Here is an 18,465-nt window from a genome sequence, read left to right on the forward strand (position 1 = left end):
TTTCCATATACCTCAGACTAAAATGACAACATATTCTTAAGTTATTTTTTTAGTATGAATTTACAGTGTTTTTATGGAAATTTTTGTTAAAATGTCATTAAGATAAATTTATTTGCACACTCTACGCTTTAACTATTTCCCCATTTGACACTATTGAAAGTTTTTATTCATATCTTATTTATTTTAGTCTGCTAACGAAACTGAAACATCTAAAGAATAAGTTATTTTGAATATGTTTACAAAATATACGCGAAATTTTTATTTAAGTGAAAACGTCTATATACTATTCGAGAATTAATTAATTATCCGAAAAGTTTATGTGCGCTGAATGCCGCGCGTCTATAAAATAAATCTTTAAAAAAAAAACAGCAGACATTCAGCCAGCGTGTGCGATAAACGCGCCAAAATTGGTAGCGCGTTCCCTCCCTCGCCAAGAGAGAAAAGTTGGTGATTCAGCCTGGTTTAGAGGAGCCTTAGTTCCAACATTAGTGTCACGTGACTGCTGCGCGAATTCCGAAAGTCCGGAAATACTTTACATTGCTTTCTATGGGACGAAAGACTGCTGCTCTGCTTGGTCACATAAAATTTAAGTAAAAATGGTTATTCGCTGCAGCGCCTACGGATGTAAAGAAAGTTTCGTGAAAGGAGAACTTGTAACCTTTCATAGGTAAGTTAAAACTGCATGATTTATTATTTTATTTTCGGTATTTTTTCATTTTACTATCTCTGTTGAATTGATTGGAAAGTTTCAGCCATATTGTATAAGAAAATTGCCGCCGTATATGACATTTTCAGCATGTATTATTAGCATCAAAATGTATTAAATACTGTGACACTATTTACTGGAATCACCCTTTACAAATAATTGAATTTTATGTTTTTTCCGTGTATTCCGTTGAAATAGAAAGCTGCGCCAATTGGCGTTAACCTTTTTTCGCCAAGTCGTACGCGTTTTGATTTCATAAACAATTACTGCCTGCGATAAAAAAAGGAAAATGCTATTATTAGCATTAAATTATTGAGAAAAGATTGTGCGATATGTTTACTTTGTTAAAAAAAAAAGCTGAAGATCTTGATTCATGCAACATTGAACATAAACAGTTAAACAGCATTATTTTAAAAATCAGATTACTTTTATAAAGCTCAATGCTTTATCTATAAAATCGATTAAAATAAAAATAATCTGGATTATAATTCTGTCTCATCTACTATGCTGTTAGAAATTTATTATAATTGAAAAAAAAATTGATGTGAAAAACTTACCATATTTTAAATAGTATTTAAAAAAAAAAAAGGAGAGTGAGTGAATTTTTAACTGTAATATCGTTTTGATCCTAATAATAAATACTGAGTTGAAGTTTGTTACCGTTTGATACATATTCAATATAAAATATTTGTTATAGTTAATAAGATGTATTGATCCCCGCCATGACATACACATGAGTGTGGAAATCAGTAATTAAGATTGCATTATTTTGTCCCAGTAATATAATCTCAAGAAAAGAGAGTGCATTATTTTGTTCCAGTAATATAATCTCAAGAAAAGAGAGGCAATCAGTGGCATAAATACATATAATACAATGTGATTTTCTTTTTCTCTTTAGGATGCAATGCATTAAAATTAAACGAGGTTTTTTTTTACCTTCTCAAATATTATAACAGTAGTGCAATTAATTTTTTAACGTTATTCAAAATTAAAGTTTCCATCTCAATTTTTTATTATTTCTTTTAGATTTTCTTCCTAAAATTATTTAACCTAAACATCTTAAACAATGGTGCAAATAATTTAAAGCGATTATTAAAAATATAGATAAAATATTCAGGAAAAAAAGGGTTAAGTTAAATCTAAATATAATTGTAAAAAATCGAACAACCTAATTCGAGGCCGTTGTCTGCTGGCTGCTAGCAGACGGAAATAAAAAGCACTACCTGCCATATCAAAAGCGGGCCAAACTGGCGATGAACAGCCTAAGCTATCACTCCCCAAGAGCATTAGTCACGTGGTATATGTTGGAGACACCCTAGCAGACGAATTCTCTGTGGGTGAGCCGTCTACCTGTTATATGAAGTCGTTGGGAATAACAACCACTATTGAGACAAACTCCATTGCTCCAACACCACGAGATTCATAAATTTAATTTAAAAAAAAAAAAAAAAAGGTAATATCATCGGTGCTACTTTGGTAGACGGTTGCACGGATTTTGGCGATTTTTCTTTTGGCGAGTAATACAACTTATGGTAAACCCATTGCTGGATAAGTTATTTATGGTAACCGATACTTTGTTGTCATTTTATTTTAAAAATAATGTGTTTTATTGTGCATAAATTCCGTGTTTGTCTGTCTCTAAGATGAATGTTGTTATTGGTAAGTACCAAGAATTATTGGTATCGGAATAAAAAAATTGTCCTTTGAGACCTTATTTTGGCCAGCCTGGCTTTCCTAATCAAAGATTTGTTTACACATTGTTATAAGGGTAGGAGGAAATTTTTTTTTTTTAATTTTTGGAGGAAACCTCGCTAATTGCCTCTTCAATGAAGTGCGAGAAATGTTGATCACAGATGAAGATGGTTAAAAGAGCCGATTCAGAGGACGGCCGTATATGGTATTGTGGTAAGGGTGGAAGAAATAATCGCTGTAACGGTAAAAAAGTATTAGACATTCCTCCTTTTTTACCGGCAGTAAACTTCCAATTGCTGTCATTTTAGCTCTAGTGTACGAAATAATCATGGGTTCTTCGTACGATAGAATTCAATGTGAGCTCGGTATTTTTTCAGAAGCTGTAGCCAACTGACGCAGTTATGCAACTAGTATAAAGGTATTAAGTGCTTGTTTTCTTTTCCAATGATATTTTTAGACTTTAAACATCGATTTTTTCTCCCTGCGGGCGGAAAAGGACTTCGCGAGTGCAAAACAAAACATATTTTTTTTTTTTTAATGCAATCGGCGTATTTTGTTTTACGAATTAAGGGGAAATTTGCTTTCGGTATGCTAAAGTACTTCGGTAAAATCCTAGTATACGGTGCAGCCTTGGCGCGACTTTGAAAATTATCGCCAACACCAAAAATGATCCAAAGAACGTCTATATGTATATTATACACACATAGTATATATACTATATACTATGTTTAACTGTATATTTTCTTTGAATGACCCGTTAACTACTCATCGTATATGTCCCGTTTTTACTGCTCATCATAAAGTCGCCAAAAGTAGCCAAATCCCGTGTGCACCGGATACTAGGATTAAACCAAGTACTTCGTGTGTTAGGTATATCAAAGGATGACAGCAATTATTATAAATGCTAGTAAAAAAAAGTGGAGTCGATATTATATATTATTTCTCAGTACAAATCGTCTACATATCAGTTAAAGCATTCCTTGACATAGGACTTTCGCGTAGATGATGCATGGGAAGATATTTCAGGAGACTGCATTTAAATCTCTGCTCTTATGTACACAACATTTGCAATTTATTTATTCAAAATCCAGTTTAAATCAAGAATATGACTATTCTGTATGTATGATATGAAGTGACTAAGCAGAACAAGTTTATGTAAGCATGATTTAAATAAGTAACTTTTTCAGATTGTTAGTTTGGGAACATTAGAGGAATCAAAACGTAATACAGTGTAGCTTGTATAATATGATAGTGTAAATTCATAATTAAAGACTACCTGTAATCAAGTAAGAAATCATTTGTGTAAAGTAAGTTAATTTTTCATGAATTATTCCTGGAAATCAGAAGTTTTTTAAATCAAACAACGGATGAATTTCGTGCATAAAGTAACTTAATATTATTGCAAAGAGTTGAGGTAACTAATCCTATAATATCATCATGAAGTTTGTAGCAAATGTTATAACATTGAAACTGTCTCAAATAAGTATATAATACGTCTTTATACAGAGAGAAACTTTATTTGCATGACATATGTAAAGTAACATTTTGAAAAAAAAAAAAAAAAAAAAAAAAAAAAAAAAAAAAAAAGAGTATTTTAAAGGTACATAAATCTATCATTCCACAACCAAACTACAGGTGGTTTTGTAAATAACAAATTATTTAATCAAAAGGTTAATTTAAACAAGAATATGAATATTAATGCAGAAAAAATATCCTATGCCTGTGAGATTTGTAACAAGTCATTTAGATATAAGGGTGGTTTAAGCACACATATGCTTATTCACACTGGAGAGAAACCTCATGTGTGTGAGATATGTAACAATCTCACACACATGTATGTTTAATCTGTAGGCCCCGTATGTTTGTTCATTTGTTATAAGATATTCTATTGCTCTTTTTATTGCCTTTCCTTGAAAGACTCTGTTGTTTGTCTGTAGGTGTTCCTTCCATTGGTTAATTATGTTTGAATTTCTGATTACTACATATGCACAGCCTACATTAGTGTCCATTTTTGAGCCATCTGTAAAAATCATGGTATCAGTGCATGGGCATGAACGTATATCTGCATTGAGATTCACGCATATTCCTTTTCCTTGTAGAGAAGGGTGCGTATACAAGGCATATGTCACTTTTTCATAGTCTTCACTTATATACAACAACAAGATTTGGGCGTTCCCCGCTCCGTGAACTCAATCACACTACAGGTCCACTCTCCCTTTGAGGCACATCGTAGAGGCTGAAGCTCTACTATTACCCCTCTAGGGGAGCAGCGCACCACCTGTAATTCACCAGGCAGCACTAGCCGTCAAATTGCTACCTGCCAGTCGCATGGACGAGCCCGTCGCAGTGGGTCATTACCCAGCAAATCGGGGGATCACCCCCTGGCTACCACAGCCATACTTCTCAGGACATGCCAGACCCCGAGGCTGGCCAACAAGTGACCTTTCCCAGGGCCTTCAGAACCACCAAGTTCATAAATTTTATACCCCCGCGGCCGAGACTGCCTAGGTACAGATCCTAGCCAGTAGCTTCGCAGAGTTCTCTACGTCGACCACGAGGGGTCACTTATATACAAGAAGTACTATTTAGTTACCGTTTTATTTAGCGCTCCCGTGCGCTGCTGTTAGAATTACGATTTACTTCAGAAACTGAGGAGTCCGGCGCAATTTAAGCTCTGAGTTGAGAATCTATTTCGTTGTGGAATAGGTGGTGAATCTTGTTTTCAGAATCTTTTGGCAGTGCAAACGGGAATTTCAAGTTTATCCTTGGATACTTGATCTACTTGTGTGTTACCTACCTACTTGTGTGAATAATTTGGGTCCACCAAGAGCAATATTTTGGGAAGCTAAAGAGTGAACTTCGTTCATCTCCTGTTCTATTGTTTGTAATAGTTCTAAGTCAGCTACATTTCAGCCTGGTGTATGCTTAATCAGCTCGTTTTTCTGCGTTTTAAGAGCCTTAATTCATTCAAAGATTTCCGTCATTTCAGAACTTAATGTTTCAGCCATGATAAGCCCCTAACACGGCAGAAATAAAAAAACAAATGCCTAAGTACCTCTACGAACGTAGGGCTAAAAAAATCTTCTTTTCATCAGTCTAACAAAAGATAAACCAGTTGGAGGGAGAAACAAGCAATGTTTACGTAAAACGGCAGCATATTTCATCAGTACGGTTGCATATACGTATACGGTACTTGTCTCTTGTAGTGGCCTTGAGGTTGAAAATAGCATTGGCGCAATTCGCATTAAGAAAGTGTGATTTGTTGCCAAAATGTTATAAGCATGCACTAGAAAGAAATTGATTATGTTAAACAGTGGTTCCTTATATACACAACTTATATACATAACTTAAGTTCAGTATATACATTACTTAAGTTCTTATAAAGGGTGAAACTGAAAAAGTAGGCAAAACTTTACGGGGTGATAGAATGCTGGTAGATTTCCGCTGTCACATTTAAATAATTAACGCAATAATGAGTGGAGCTACTTCAGAAAACATTTTATGGACAGGAATGTAGTTGATGTGCATGCTCAAAAGACCTTCCGCAAACAGTAATGCAGGCTTCGTACGTGCGGGATATGGACTGATGTATATTTGCGATGACACCAGGCATTTCCCGAGTATCGCGGGCAACAAGGGTGATTTTGGCAACTAGATTTATATTGGTTTCAAAGATATATTCGCAGATTAGGCTTTTCATGTGGCCCTCCAGGAAAAAAAATCCAAACACGAGACATCCTATGATCTTAGTGGCCAATCTATGCGATCACCTCGACCAGCCCATCGCACTGGAAATTTCATAGTTCGTATAACCAGCCATCCTCTCGGTAATCCACAATAGAAAATGCTGTTGAGAGGACCAACCCTTATTATACCAGTTACAATGCCACCTAATGGCGTGCTGTTTGTGTTCCGCGCAAATTTTCTGTGACGAATATTGCTTGTATAGCTGCGTTCTGTCCCCCTGTAAAGTTTTGCCCTTTTTTTCAGATTCACCCCGTATTTCAGTTTTCAAGAACAACAAATTTTTCAATATTTCAGTGTAAACATTATTTGATGAGTCATCACTTGACTCAGTAATAGGATATATCCCTAATAGCTCTTAAGTGTGCTTCTTATTTTTATCATAAATTTGTTTGGAGGTGCTTAGTTTTCTTTTTGTTGTCGTTGGGTCTATAATTTCATGTGCTCTCATTCCTTCACTTACGAACTGGATCAAATATTGAAACTTATCTTCGTTTTTTAATTTATCCTCACGTCCTTATCTTCTGAAGACATTTCTCCCACAATCAACATTTATTGTTGCTGTAATTGTTTCGTGTTATTTTTATAGCCCTTCAGTAACTTCTCTACGTCTTCAATTTTAGCTTCGCAGTTCATGGATTTGAATAACCTTCCTGTGTGCTCATTTTTACAGGCACAGTAAAAGTAAATTAAGTTTTCATCGATTTTTAGCCTTTGGTCTCGAAAAACGATATTGCGTTATTTCACTTTAACGCGTCGTTTGACTATTCATTCATGTTTGATCCCATTTGGAAAATCGTAAGATATAATACATTCATATTTAATCTGTCTGTTATTAATTAATAAACTAAACTATTTAAAAGCAATAGATGCCATTCTTAATAATTTTTTATACTTCTTAATGGGATTAATTCAAATAAGAATCCATTTAATTCATAATACATCCAAATAAAAATACTCGGTATTTTTATAGAATTTCAACCTCTCCTCCTCTGTCATACATATTTTTTCACTATTTAAATATACAGAAGATATATCACGTTTCTACGATTGTCTAAATGCATATTCATCTAATGTCCTGGTAAAATGTTTCGTTCTAGTAGTAGACATTATCTTTCGACAATCTCTACTTGTGAACTAATATATTCTACTTTGAAAGAGGCCTTTTTGGTAATCATTAAAATCTGAGTCCTTTTCAGATACTTTTTTTTTTCGTTTTTATTTGTTTCATATTCTGTTTACTCTCCCCGCAATGTTTAACGATTTTTATCTATTTGGGATTATGAACTTGTGCACAAAGTACTGTTGGAAAGTTTGAATAAGCAATCATCTGTGTTGCAGAAAGGAAGTAAGCCATTTGTAGTGATTATGTGGTGGTATGCTCGCTTAGTGCTGCTCGATATGTAGTTGCTTGCTTGTGTCGCAATCTATTAGTACTGAGTGCGGTAGTGCACGAGTTTCGTGTACCTTTGAGAAGTAAGATTCGCCGAATCTCGGTCTTGAGTCCCCTTCATATGAATTACACTGTACCGGTGGTTGACGAGCGGCTGTCAGGAAAGAACTGAATTCGTGAAGCGAAGCTTTAGTATACAGTCAAAAGTCGTTAATCCGGACTCGTCGGGACTTCGGCGATTCCGGATTATCGATTTTTCCGGATTATAGATCATCAGTTTAAATCTGGTAAGATGGCATGCAGAAATTATAAAATTAAAAATATGAAACCGTAATTTATGAAATAAAGAACAATTATGATCTAAAGGGTATCAAAATTCACAAAAAAAGAGCTTAATATTTATTTGTTTACTTTATTAAACATTTCTTTCAATGTAAGTTGTTTAAGTTGCCTCGTTTGTTATGTGATAATACATTCTCTTTAATTCTATAAACAGACATAATTTCTTGTTCAGTTACAAAGTTCCGCTGTTCAAGTCCTATAATTGCTGTGTCTACCGACTAATTTGTCAATCGAAATTTTTTTGTTTTCAATAACCTCTGTCACTTTCTTCGCTATCGGAAGCGAATTATAATGACGAGGAATTTGATTTAAATCATATCAGAGACGGAGTACATCGAGATGAAATACTACATTTAGTAAGGAATTATAAGCCAAATAAAATAAAAACATCTGCCCTGAAGATAAGGATAGTGCTGACAGATCAACTTCCAATTCATCGCGCGCCGCGGCGTTAAAGATAAACAAAGGATATGCCTTTATCCATTTTTTGCAGCAATTCCACTTTTTGTTTAATGAACTTTGAAACATACTTTCGCTTTGTAGATCCTTTACATATTAATAAATATATATCAGAAATTCTATTTGACATAATCGAAAGTTCAAGCTTACTTTTATAAAATTGCTCTAACAGTCTGCAACAAATAATAAGCCGGATCCAATTCGAAGATTAAGGAACAACGCAATCTGCAACATTAACTGAAATAGATAATTTTAGCTTAGCTTATGCTGTCCGTTATACATTAAACGCGCACTCGTAAACGTATTTTGCGCACGTGCACAAGCATATTCGCAGCCGTAAAGGTCTTACACGCATGCGTCAGAGCGACGCATAGAAAACTCGAGTTAATTTTCGTCATACAATGCTCTTTTATTAAAAAAAAAAAAAAAAAAAATTGGGCAGGAGAAATGCTAATCAGATTGGTTGTAAAATTTGTGGTTTACGTGGAAGATGTACTGTTTCTGATCATACAATTTGAAGGTGGTTTCAAATGTTTAGCACGGAAATTTTATTCTCGAAGATGATGCCCGCTATAAACAAATATCCTCTGAAAACAAGGAACTCTCAAAAGAAGCTTTCGCTCAAAATCCAAGTGACATAGTTGAGAACTATCAGTCAGAGTAAATATTCCAAAAAGTACGATGCATAATTATTTGAAGAAGCCAGCATATGTAAGCATACTTTAAATATGAGTTACTCATACATAGTTTTAGTACTCTATTAAAACGGAGCAGAATATACTTTCTCAAGTTTTGAGAAGTGATTTTTAGGTGGAAAAAAAAATAAAGCTCTTTTTTTTTTTTTAAATGGCTCATTATTGGAGATGAGATGTGGATACTGTAAAATAATTTTACAAGAAAACGATCATGGAGGTAAGCCAAAAGAACCACTTTTAGTAACATCGAGAGGTGGGCGAAAAACGTAATTCCTGTGTTAGATGGGACTATAAAGGAATCGTATACTATAAATTGTTACCTCCAAATCAGGCAATAAATTCAGAAAAATAGTGTTCGTAAGTGACAGTTTTAAAAGCAGAAATTAAAGCAAAGCGCCCAAAACTTGAGGTGTGGCCTTCCATCATTACAATGCTCAGCAGTGACAGTTCCATATTTCGATTTTGAATGTGAGACTAAAATTTATTTACTATGGCTGAGATCATTTGTGTCACTCCCAATATTCCCTTCTCGGATTTGAATTTCTTCATATCCCTTCAAAGTTCTCTGAATGGCGTGGAGACTTCAAGCAGCACCTCGATAACTGGTTTAAGAATAAACCTGATGACTTTTTTAACCAAGAAACTCCCCAGCTTCTGAGAGATGGCGAAAAGGTCATAGAATAAAATGGTGCCTATGTATTTCAATGGAAGTTTCTTAACCTTTTGATGGTTATCAACAAGACGCATCGCAGTGGGTGCAAATGAATACAGCTGGCATTACAAATTTACGAATGACAGATACCGCGCGTGTTTTAGAAGAAAGAATTGCTTAATCTCAGAACAGCCAAAAGGTTGTGCTCCTTCTTTTATATTAATATCTACTATGAAATAATGAAAAATCTGTACGTATGTATACTGTGTCGAAGTCCTCATGGTTTCAAGGATTCTGAGCAAGCGACCAAGGTAGTATTGTGCATGTACTTCGTATTGCGGTGGCACCTAGAGTCACCAGATTTTGAACACATGTAGTTCTCTGCCTGAACACGTGCACCTCGAAACTGGAGTTTGGAAATTTAAATTTTTTTAAAAATTTATTCACATTTTGGGCGAATTTAAGAACATTTCATGAAAAATTCAACGGAAAAAGGAAAAAGCTTTTTGTCGCCCCTCAGCAAAATTTAAAATGTTTATGTTTGAAATTTAATTAGAAAACTCAGCGATATTTAAAAAAATCTGTTGCTACTCGACAAAATGCAACATATTTGTCTTTCGAATTCAATCAACAAACTTAGCCATTCAATAGAAATTTGTTGCCTCTCTCCAGATTAAAATCTTTTACTTCCTTGTACGAAGTAAAAAGGAAGTATTGTAATCGCGAAAAGTTTCAGGCAGCATATTTCAACGAAAATATCCATTTTGACCGCTTTCGAATGCAATTTAGCGATGCATTTGTGTGATATCTGTACGTAAGGACAGAATAAAAAACTCTTTTCCTAAAAAAAAAAAAAAAAAAAAAAAAAAAAAAAAAAAATTATAAAACTGCTTTAAAATGAATTCTGAAGAGAATTTTTCGTGGCATCTGTACGAACGTATGTACGTATCTCGCATAACTCAAAAACGAGTAGCCTTAGAACGCTGAAATTTTGTATAGAGGACTGCTATAACATGTAGATGTGCACCTCGTATTTTGGTTGCAATCGGCCGCACGAAACGTATAAAAATATATTTATATATATATATCCACTCTGTTACCCGGCTCATTGATCTCAGTTTCTTTACTCTTATATGTTTGTAAATTGTACATTTTTTGCTTTAAAAATAATTGAATTATGTTGTTCTTATCTTCCGGTTGAGGTTTTTATGCCTTTAGTAAATCTGTACGCAATATTTTTAGAATTATCAACAATTTTAAAGTTGGTTACTAAGCCTAATAATTTTTTTTTTGATGGAGACTATTGCTTGTTTATATTTGAAACAGCAGAGTAGTGGATTTGTTGGCAATCTAGAGAAACGTAGCTTCGCAACAACAAAGATAACGCCTTCATTTATTATTGCGAATTAAATCATGCTTAATCCTTTCTGGAATTTTTTCGAAGAAATAAGTGTTTAAGATTTACTTCGTAATTTTTAATACAGATATTTTGAGTTTTGATGTATTTTTGCCTTGTCGCGAAATGAGAACTGAATTAATTGAATGAGAAATACTCAATCGTCTGTGAAAAAACTGTTTCTTTTTTGTTTTGTTTGCTTAATTTCTTTTATACATCGTTCTAGCTTTATTATAGTATTCTAATAGAGCATGTGGCAACGATTAGATAAGTTTTTAAATGATATAAATTTTGCGCATTCTGAGTTGTAATATGAACAAAATATAATACTGTTAAGTGAACCTAGCGCCAGAGTGTTTCTATGGTAAACAAATAGAGTGAATTTTAAGGAGTGCATTTATTCTATTGTGGTTTACGCGCTGTCGGCGAAGTAGGTTTAATTCAATCCAATAAGTTTAAACGAAATGCAAGAAAAAATGCGTATAATTTAATATTCCGTACAAGGATGTCATGTGGTGTACACATCGGATTTTTTATCTTCCACGCTGCAGTATATGTTGTCGTTCCGTAAAGCATAAGGTATTTAATCTTTCAAATTTTTCCTGTTCTTAATTAACCCAGTAAATGATATGAAAGTAATAAATACAGACTAATTTCAGTTATTATTAATTACTAGCTGGACCAGTAAAATTACTTTAACAGGATTCATGAAAATCAGTATGTATTTTTTTCATGCTTTCAATAACTCTTTGAGGCAGCTAGTCATTAAAAATAAAACGCAGAACGTTTTGGGTGACTAGCAGATACTTCTGATGATATCAAGTTTTCTGGTCAGTATTTTTATGCTTCCATAAATGAAAATTTGTGCCCCATATAATTAGGAATTGTACAAAAGCTCTTCTCCTTCAACTTCCGTGGAATAGTTTCCATTGTTAGCTGGACGCACGTCACTAATGTCTGCTGAAGATCTTAGAGAATATTTCTGCCAAGGGCTGTCGTCAATTGTTGCCAATCTTAATTTGCTGGAAAATTCATCGTCTTCCAAAACTCTTATCAAACGATGAGGATGATTTGTTATGATGCCATCAACTCCCATTCTGTAAGATAAAATGCATGAAAAAAGAATATCAATACAGAAATTTTTATTTGTTATGTTTTATGAATAATATGAGGTTTTTGAACTACAGTGCAAAATTGAAAAGTTCTAAAAATTCTAACTATGAAAACATTGTAAATTTGCTGTATAGTTTTTAACTTTATGCTTTCAGAAGCATTCTTAATTAACAGAAATACGAGTATTTAAATTTATATTGTTATGCATTATGAGGATTATCTTAGTTGTCCAAGTTCAAATAAAGCTTAAGTACTTAACATGTGCATGGCTTGTGCTTTTAGCATTATCTCCGCTGCTTGAGAGATTTTTAACTACGTAAAGCATAAATTAAAATTGAAAATAATTTAACGCCAGCCTATCATGCGTTGACTCAAATTATTTTCATTGCGCGAGCAAATTTGGCTAGCTAACGCCTTTTTTAAAGTAATTCTCAAACCTAGGCTATTAAATGTTGCAACTGTCAGCGTCGCTTCCAAAGCCCTCTAACTTTCAAAAACTACTTTGCACCCTGAAAGAGCTAACGAAAGTAAATGTGATAGTGCAGATAAGACAAGTAATATATATATATATATATATATATATATATATAATTAAGTCAATTCCTACTTAGGTCAACAAAGAAAAATTTTATTTTAGTTACTTTTTATTAACATTATTAACATTTTTTCGTTTTTAATTTATGAAGCTGATGGTGGTCTATAATTTCTCATTCTATCCATCTCTTGTAATGCTTCATTATCGCAAAGAACCATTCCAGTGAGTTTCGAGCAGTGCTGTTTTTTAATTAATATTCCATCTAATGATTTCACACGACTCAGGGCGACATATACTTGACCTGCTGCGAAGAGTTTTCGTTGTAAGCTTTTCTTAGTGCTTATGTTTTTCTTTCTCTAATCGTCACTTGCGTTGTGTTGTAGCTTCTTTTCGCATTCTCTTTTTGTGAAGCAAGGGACATTTTAAAGGGTTATATTTTAAACATATATTATTATCACGTTAACATAGAAATATGGGGAGAATTTTCGCTACATAATGGGACATTACATCCGCTTCATCCAACTCTATAAAATTACAATTCCTTAATTCCATACATGTACTACTATTTGTAAATTGTTGTAAAATTAATTTTTACAGCACGTGAGAATTCTTAATAAACGGTCATTATTTGTAAGTCTTATAATATACGTAATAATTTAATAAAAACAGCTTATCTTTTTTTTTTTTTTTTCTTTCTCTTTGAGAATATACAGACTCCCCGTGCACCACATATGTACAACACGGGGCTTACAGAAGTAAGTTAACAAGAATATTAAAGGTTACATGTATAAATAAGCATTAAAAATTACATGCATAAATAAAGCGAACAAAAGCAGAGAACAGCAGTCTGGACTTCACGAAAACAGATAAGTTCACTGGCCAAGTCACTCCGAAAATTTTCAAATCGTTCTGTAAGCATAATCTAGGGCCATCAAATGTAGGGCACGAGAAAATCAAATGTTCCACATCCTGAGGAACTCTTTTTGAACATTCAGATAAATTGTTTGATCTTAGATTAAAACGAAACAGATAACTTGCAAATTTACCGTGACCAGATAAAAACTGAGACACTTTAAAATTTAACGAGAGGAAAGACTCGGAATTCAGTCTATGGTAAATAGAAGGAAGGAACTTTTTGGTGACTTCAGCATTACAAGATGAAATGTATTCCTCATTCCACATAGCTAAAAGCTTTTTATAATGAAAGGACTTCCAATAACTCTTTGGAATGCTAATGGAATGCTAATGTTGATATCAATGGGTAAATTTAAGGCATCGTTAGCTAAGAAATCAGCTCTTTCATTTCCGTAGAAACCATGATGAGCACGCACATAAGCAAAGCAGATATCAATACCTCTAATTCTAAGTGAACTAACAGTTACTAGGGTTTCGATAGTTCCGATAAACAGGAATCAATAAGTAGGAATTTTAATATGTGAAAAAATGGCTTAAATATGAAAAAAAAATGGCTTTAATCAGGGGCGTAGCTAGAGGGGGGCAAGGGGGGTGCGCAGAATCCAAGGGGCGCCAAACTGATGTTACGACATTTTAGAATTAAATGTTTTCCATCCTTGGCAAGCAGAAGGGGGCGCGAAATCCTCAGTTGCCCCTGGGCGCTGAAAACCCTAGCTACGACTCTGGCTTTAAATATGTGAAAAAACTGTATTAACATCAAGTGTCACCCTTCCTCACGGACTGGAGGAAACGGCGTTCGCCAAAGTCCTCATCTCCTTTCTTCTTGCTTAAAAGCAAGATTGCTACAGATTGCTACAGATCAAGTGTCATCCGCTACAAGTTTAAAAAAATGTATTTGAACTTGAGTGGATGAATAAAAAGTTATTTTATTAACGATTGAAAATTTGAACAAGATATAGGGAGAGTGTGAGCTAATGGTAGGAATTTAAATAATAAGGTAAGTCTTACAGCATAACGATTAAGTTTGTTGTCGAGCATTTTAAATGGAAATGTACTCAGATTCAGTTGCATAAAAGCAATTCTGCTAACGACATCTATTACGAAAAGATAGAATCATATTTATAAACTTAATATTTTACGTTTACCATACTGTGGCTGCTACTTTCTGCTGTAAGTTGTTATAGGTTGCGGGTAATTGCGAAATTCACTTGTTGGTTCGATCACATGTTTGATCATTCGTTTGTCGTCTGTAGCTTTCCTTGGCAGTACCATTTCCTGGTACAGGTTCGTAATGGATTGAATAGCTTGATAAAATTTACTTTCCCAAAAGAATAAGGACTTTACAATTCCAAAACACTTTACAAAAGTACTTGCACAGCTCTTCTCAGTATGACAAAGTACAATCAGTAGTTACCAACCACTTCAAACTACTGAGAACATTAAACACAACGCAATGCAACTGGTGCTTCGTGCAAGCTTGTACGAAGATCTCTCAATACTTCCAAACAGCGCCGGCGCAAGGTTATCCGGCGCCCGCCTGCAAAATAGAAGTCCTCGTCCCCGACTTTTTTTAAAATTTCTATATAGGAGAAGAATGTTTTGAAGAAAGCATTTGTTGAAATTTTTTTAACAATTTAACGAGAATAATTTATTTTTCTGAATATCATATTTACAAACTTTTCTATAATTTCTTTTGCATCTTATCTCTTAACAGATTTCATTTTCAATGGCAATCAAGCTAAATTTATGAGTCTTTCTTGCGATATATTTCACCATAAATATGTCTTGATCAATTTTAATTTGGAGAATGATCTTTTGCTACTAGGAACACTAACAGGAATGCTAAGTAATATTCTCAGTATGATCTTCAAGTTCGGGAAGCATAAATTCTTTGACACAATTAAGTTCAGAATATCGAATGTGTCATTCATACTGGTTGTAAAAATATTTTTCAAAGCTACTATTTCGTCATAAAGGTCTGTGTTAATATCTTTATTGTCACCACACTGGAACAAGTTTTCTAATTTACTGCATTTTATTTTCAAATTTGCATTATCAATTTCTGATAAATTACCCAGGAAACTAAAATTATCTCAGTGATTTTTTCATTGCATACAGTGGCGTAGCTAGGGTGGGGCATGAGGGGACATCTATCCCTGGGCGCAGCATGCAGACGGCGCCAAATTGATGATACGAATTTTTTTAATGAAAAATTTTCCATTCTTGGCACACAGAAAGGGGCGCAAATTCATCAGTTTTCCCGGGCGCTGGAATCCTAGCTACGCCACTGATTGCATAAAACCTTTCATTTAATGATGCCCAAGCAATATCCAAAATTCTAAAAAAGACATTATCCCTAAAGTTCTCTTCTATGGAGATTAAGGGTCTTCATCAGAATGTTCGTAATCAAAGTGACATTTATTTTTCTTTCGTAGGACTTCTTTAACAGTTTTAAACTATTGCTCGCCATCCGCTTTTTCACTAAGTTCTTTGGCTTTCTCGAGAATACTTTTGTAATTCTATATTCTTCAATGAATGCTTTTATCTTACTTGCTGTCTTTAAGGCTAGTGTAACATTCAACCCCTTTGCTTGCAATTGTTTGCTGCCAGGATTAATTCTGTTACGCAAATCGTGGCAAAGTATCAAGGAACAATCCTTGATTTTGGCACACAGACTTTGTGCTGCATGTTGCACTTCTTTTGAAAACCATTCACCTTCGGATATTTCAAAATGAGCGTCATAGATTTCTCCTAGTTGATATCTTAAAGATAGAATGACTTCAATTTTGCTTTCCCATCGAGTGTTTGATAGGGGCTTTAATGTTAAACAGAAAATGTTTTTTTAAAAGAACTGCCCATTGCCAGAAGAAAAAATAAATTGCATAATTCTTAAATTGTCGAAAAAAAAAAAAAAACTTGTAAGGATTGTGTTAACTTTATTAACAGTTAAATTTTCAGTTAAAGTTCGTTTCCTATCGATTCTTAACTTCAACTTACTACTTCCGGCCAGAACGTAGTTTTAGAATCACGTCTGAATACATAATGAGGAAGAGCGGTATTTAACCGCGAAGTTAAGACCTAAGGCCTTAGAGAGAGATACCAGGCATTCTGGCTGCACGCGTCCGTCTTTTTAAGCTACTCTCTCGTAAGCTATTATCACGCTCGGCCGTACTTTAGGCCCTTGATAGCTTCGCAGTCTATTAACGTTAAGGGGCCAACTCTGTTAGAATCTTGATAGCTTCGGCTATATCTCTTTAGTTAAGATTAGTTTAGTTTAATTCTTAGTTTCTTAAGTTCAAGCCCAAGTGTCGGCTTCACTGTACGCTCCCAAGACGGAGTTTTGTTAAACTTTAGTTAGAATAATAAAGGGTTAGTTTACCCTTCTATCTTGTTGTTTCTTGTCACACGAACTCAAGCGATTATTCGCTTATCAGTTTTTAATATTCTTCACTTCCAACTGTAACTTAGAATTACAAAGTGAGGAACTCTACAAACTAACTGTATCTGCAACCTTTGCTGCATCGTTAATAATTAAATTTAAGCTATGAGTGGCACCAGAAACATAAAAAGCATTAAGATTTATTTTTAAGCTATTATTTTTAAGACCTATTTTCTTCCCTTTCATTATTTGCTCAGTTGTCATATTCCTGGCCTCCCACAGCATCAAGGAAAATGTTCCACATTTTCAACATTTCCATTACTGTCTCACATAGGCCGTTACCTGCAGAACCATCAACTTTAAGAAAGCCTAAGAATAATCCTTGATTTCTGCCACTCCATCACTGCAGTAGACAAAATGTATGACAAGACTCATCTGTTCAGTTTTACTAATATTGAGAGTGCAATCTAAAATTATAGATTAATACTTCGCTTTTCGAAGAGATAGTAAGATTTTCTCTTAGACTATTGTCAATAATTTGCAGCATTCTATTTTGACTATCTTTCCTTAGATAATGAACTGTTGCTACCTTTAGGTCATAATACTCTATCTACGTGAAGTTCCATAACTAGATCGAACTTTGCAAACAAATCCACTAATTTTAAGAAGTTCCCGTTGTCTTTTTGGTACAGCACATCAGATGAGCTTAATACATTTAACCAAATTCCAACCCCTTTTTTTCTTTCATTTTCGTACATCTCTTGTATTTGGGAATCAATTGCTGCTTTAATTTTTAAATTTTTCTCAAGCTCTTTCCCTTTTAAGAAATTTTTCATTATGTGCTCAACTAGTGTCATTCCTTTTCTGGGCTTTAGATACATTTATTCAATCATTGTAGCCTTTTAGGAGGATACTACTGTCAATCGATGCAAATATCTTGCAACAGAAGCAAAAAACAGAATTTATATTTATGGAATATAGTAGCCATGTAAGGGGAACTAATTCTCCGTTTTCCATTTTTCTGTTGTAATATGTCATCACTAAATTTACGTCCATTACTACTTTTCGGATACATTAAACCTTTCCTTTGAATAGGCCCCCATTTCAGACAAATCATTCTCACTTTGTTTCTAAGAGTTGGCCACTTTACAGAATCATCAAAATCAATATAAAGCAAGGAATTATCACTTATGCCAGCCTCTTCCATCGAATTATCTGGATAATCCTTAAATATTCATTTAATTCTATGCTTGGATCATCATTCTCTTCCATTATAGTTTCATCAGTCCTTTCAATGACTTCATCCAATGTAGCTGATGTTCTTTGGCTGAATGATGTGTATTCTTTTGTAGACGATTCTCCTCCTGATTAAATATGAACATCATTTACATCCGCAGTAATCTTCGTCTCCTTTATGAAATGATGCATTGCGTCTGCCTGCTTC

At 34.1% G+C, this 18,465-nt stretch overlaps 2 protein-coding genes across 7 annotated transcripts in view; one reads left to right on the top strand and one right to left on the bottom strand.

Annotated features, from left to right (window-relative positions):
- The first annotated feature begins 245 nt into the window (after positions 1-245).
- LOC146998593 (uncharacterized) overlaps positions 246-18,465 on the top strand; it is an 88,622-nt gene continuing 70,402 nt past the window's right edge. The window contains exon 1 of the mRNA XM_085811191.1: positions 246-667. The gene's annotated coding sequence lies outside the window, so the exon portion shown is untranslated. The remainder of the gene's footprint in view (positions 668-18,465) is intronic.
- Positions 11,723-18,465, bottom strand: part of LOC118193629 (dermonecrotic toxin StSicTox-betaIB1i-like) — a 74,539-nt gene continuing 67,796 nt past the window's right edge. For all 6 annotated transcript variants that reach the window (XM_085811190.1, XM_085811187.1, XM_085811186.1 and 3 more), the window contains one exon: positions 11,723-12,176. In XM_085811190.1, the coding sequence (XP_085667316.1) occupies positions 11,957-12,176 (220 nt within the window). In that variant the 3' untranslated portion in view covers positions 11,723-11,956. The remainder of the gene's footprint in view (positions 12,177-18,465) is intronic.

This window comes from Stegodyphus dumicola, chromosome 2, assembly GCF_044657685.1.
Source record: "Stegodyphus dumicola isolate Sdum_Otavi_A_Nest chromosome 2, ASM4465768v1".
Taxonomy (NCBI): domain Eukaryota; kingdom Metazoa; phylum Arthropoda; class Arachnida; order Araneae; family Eresidae; genus Stegodyphus; species Stegodyphus dumicola.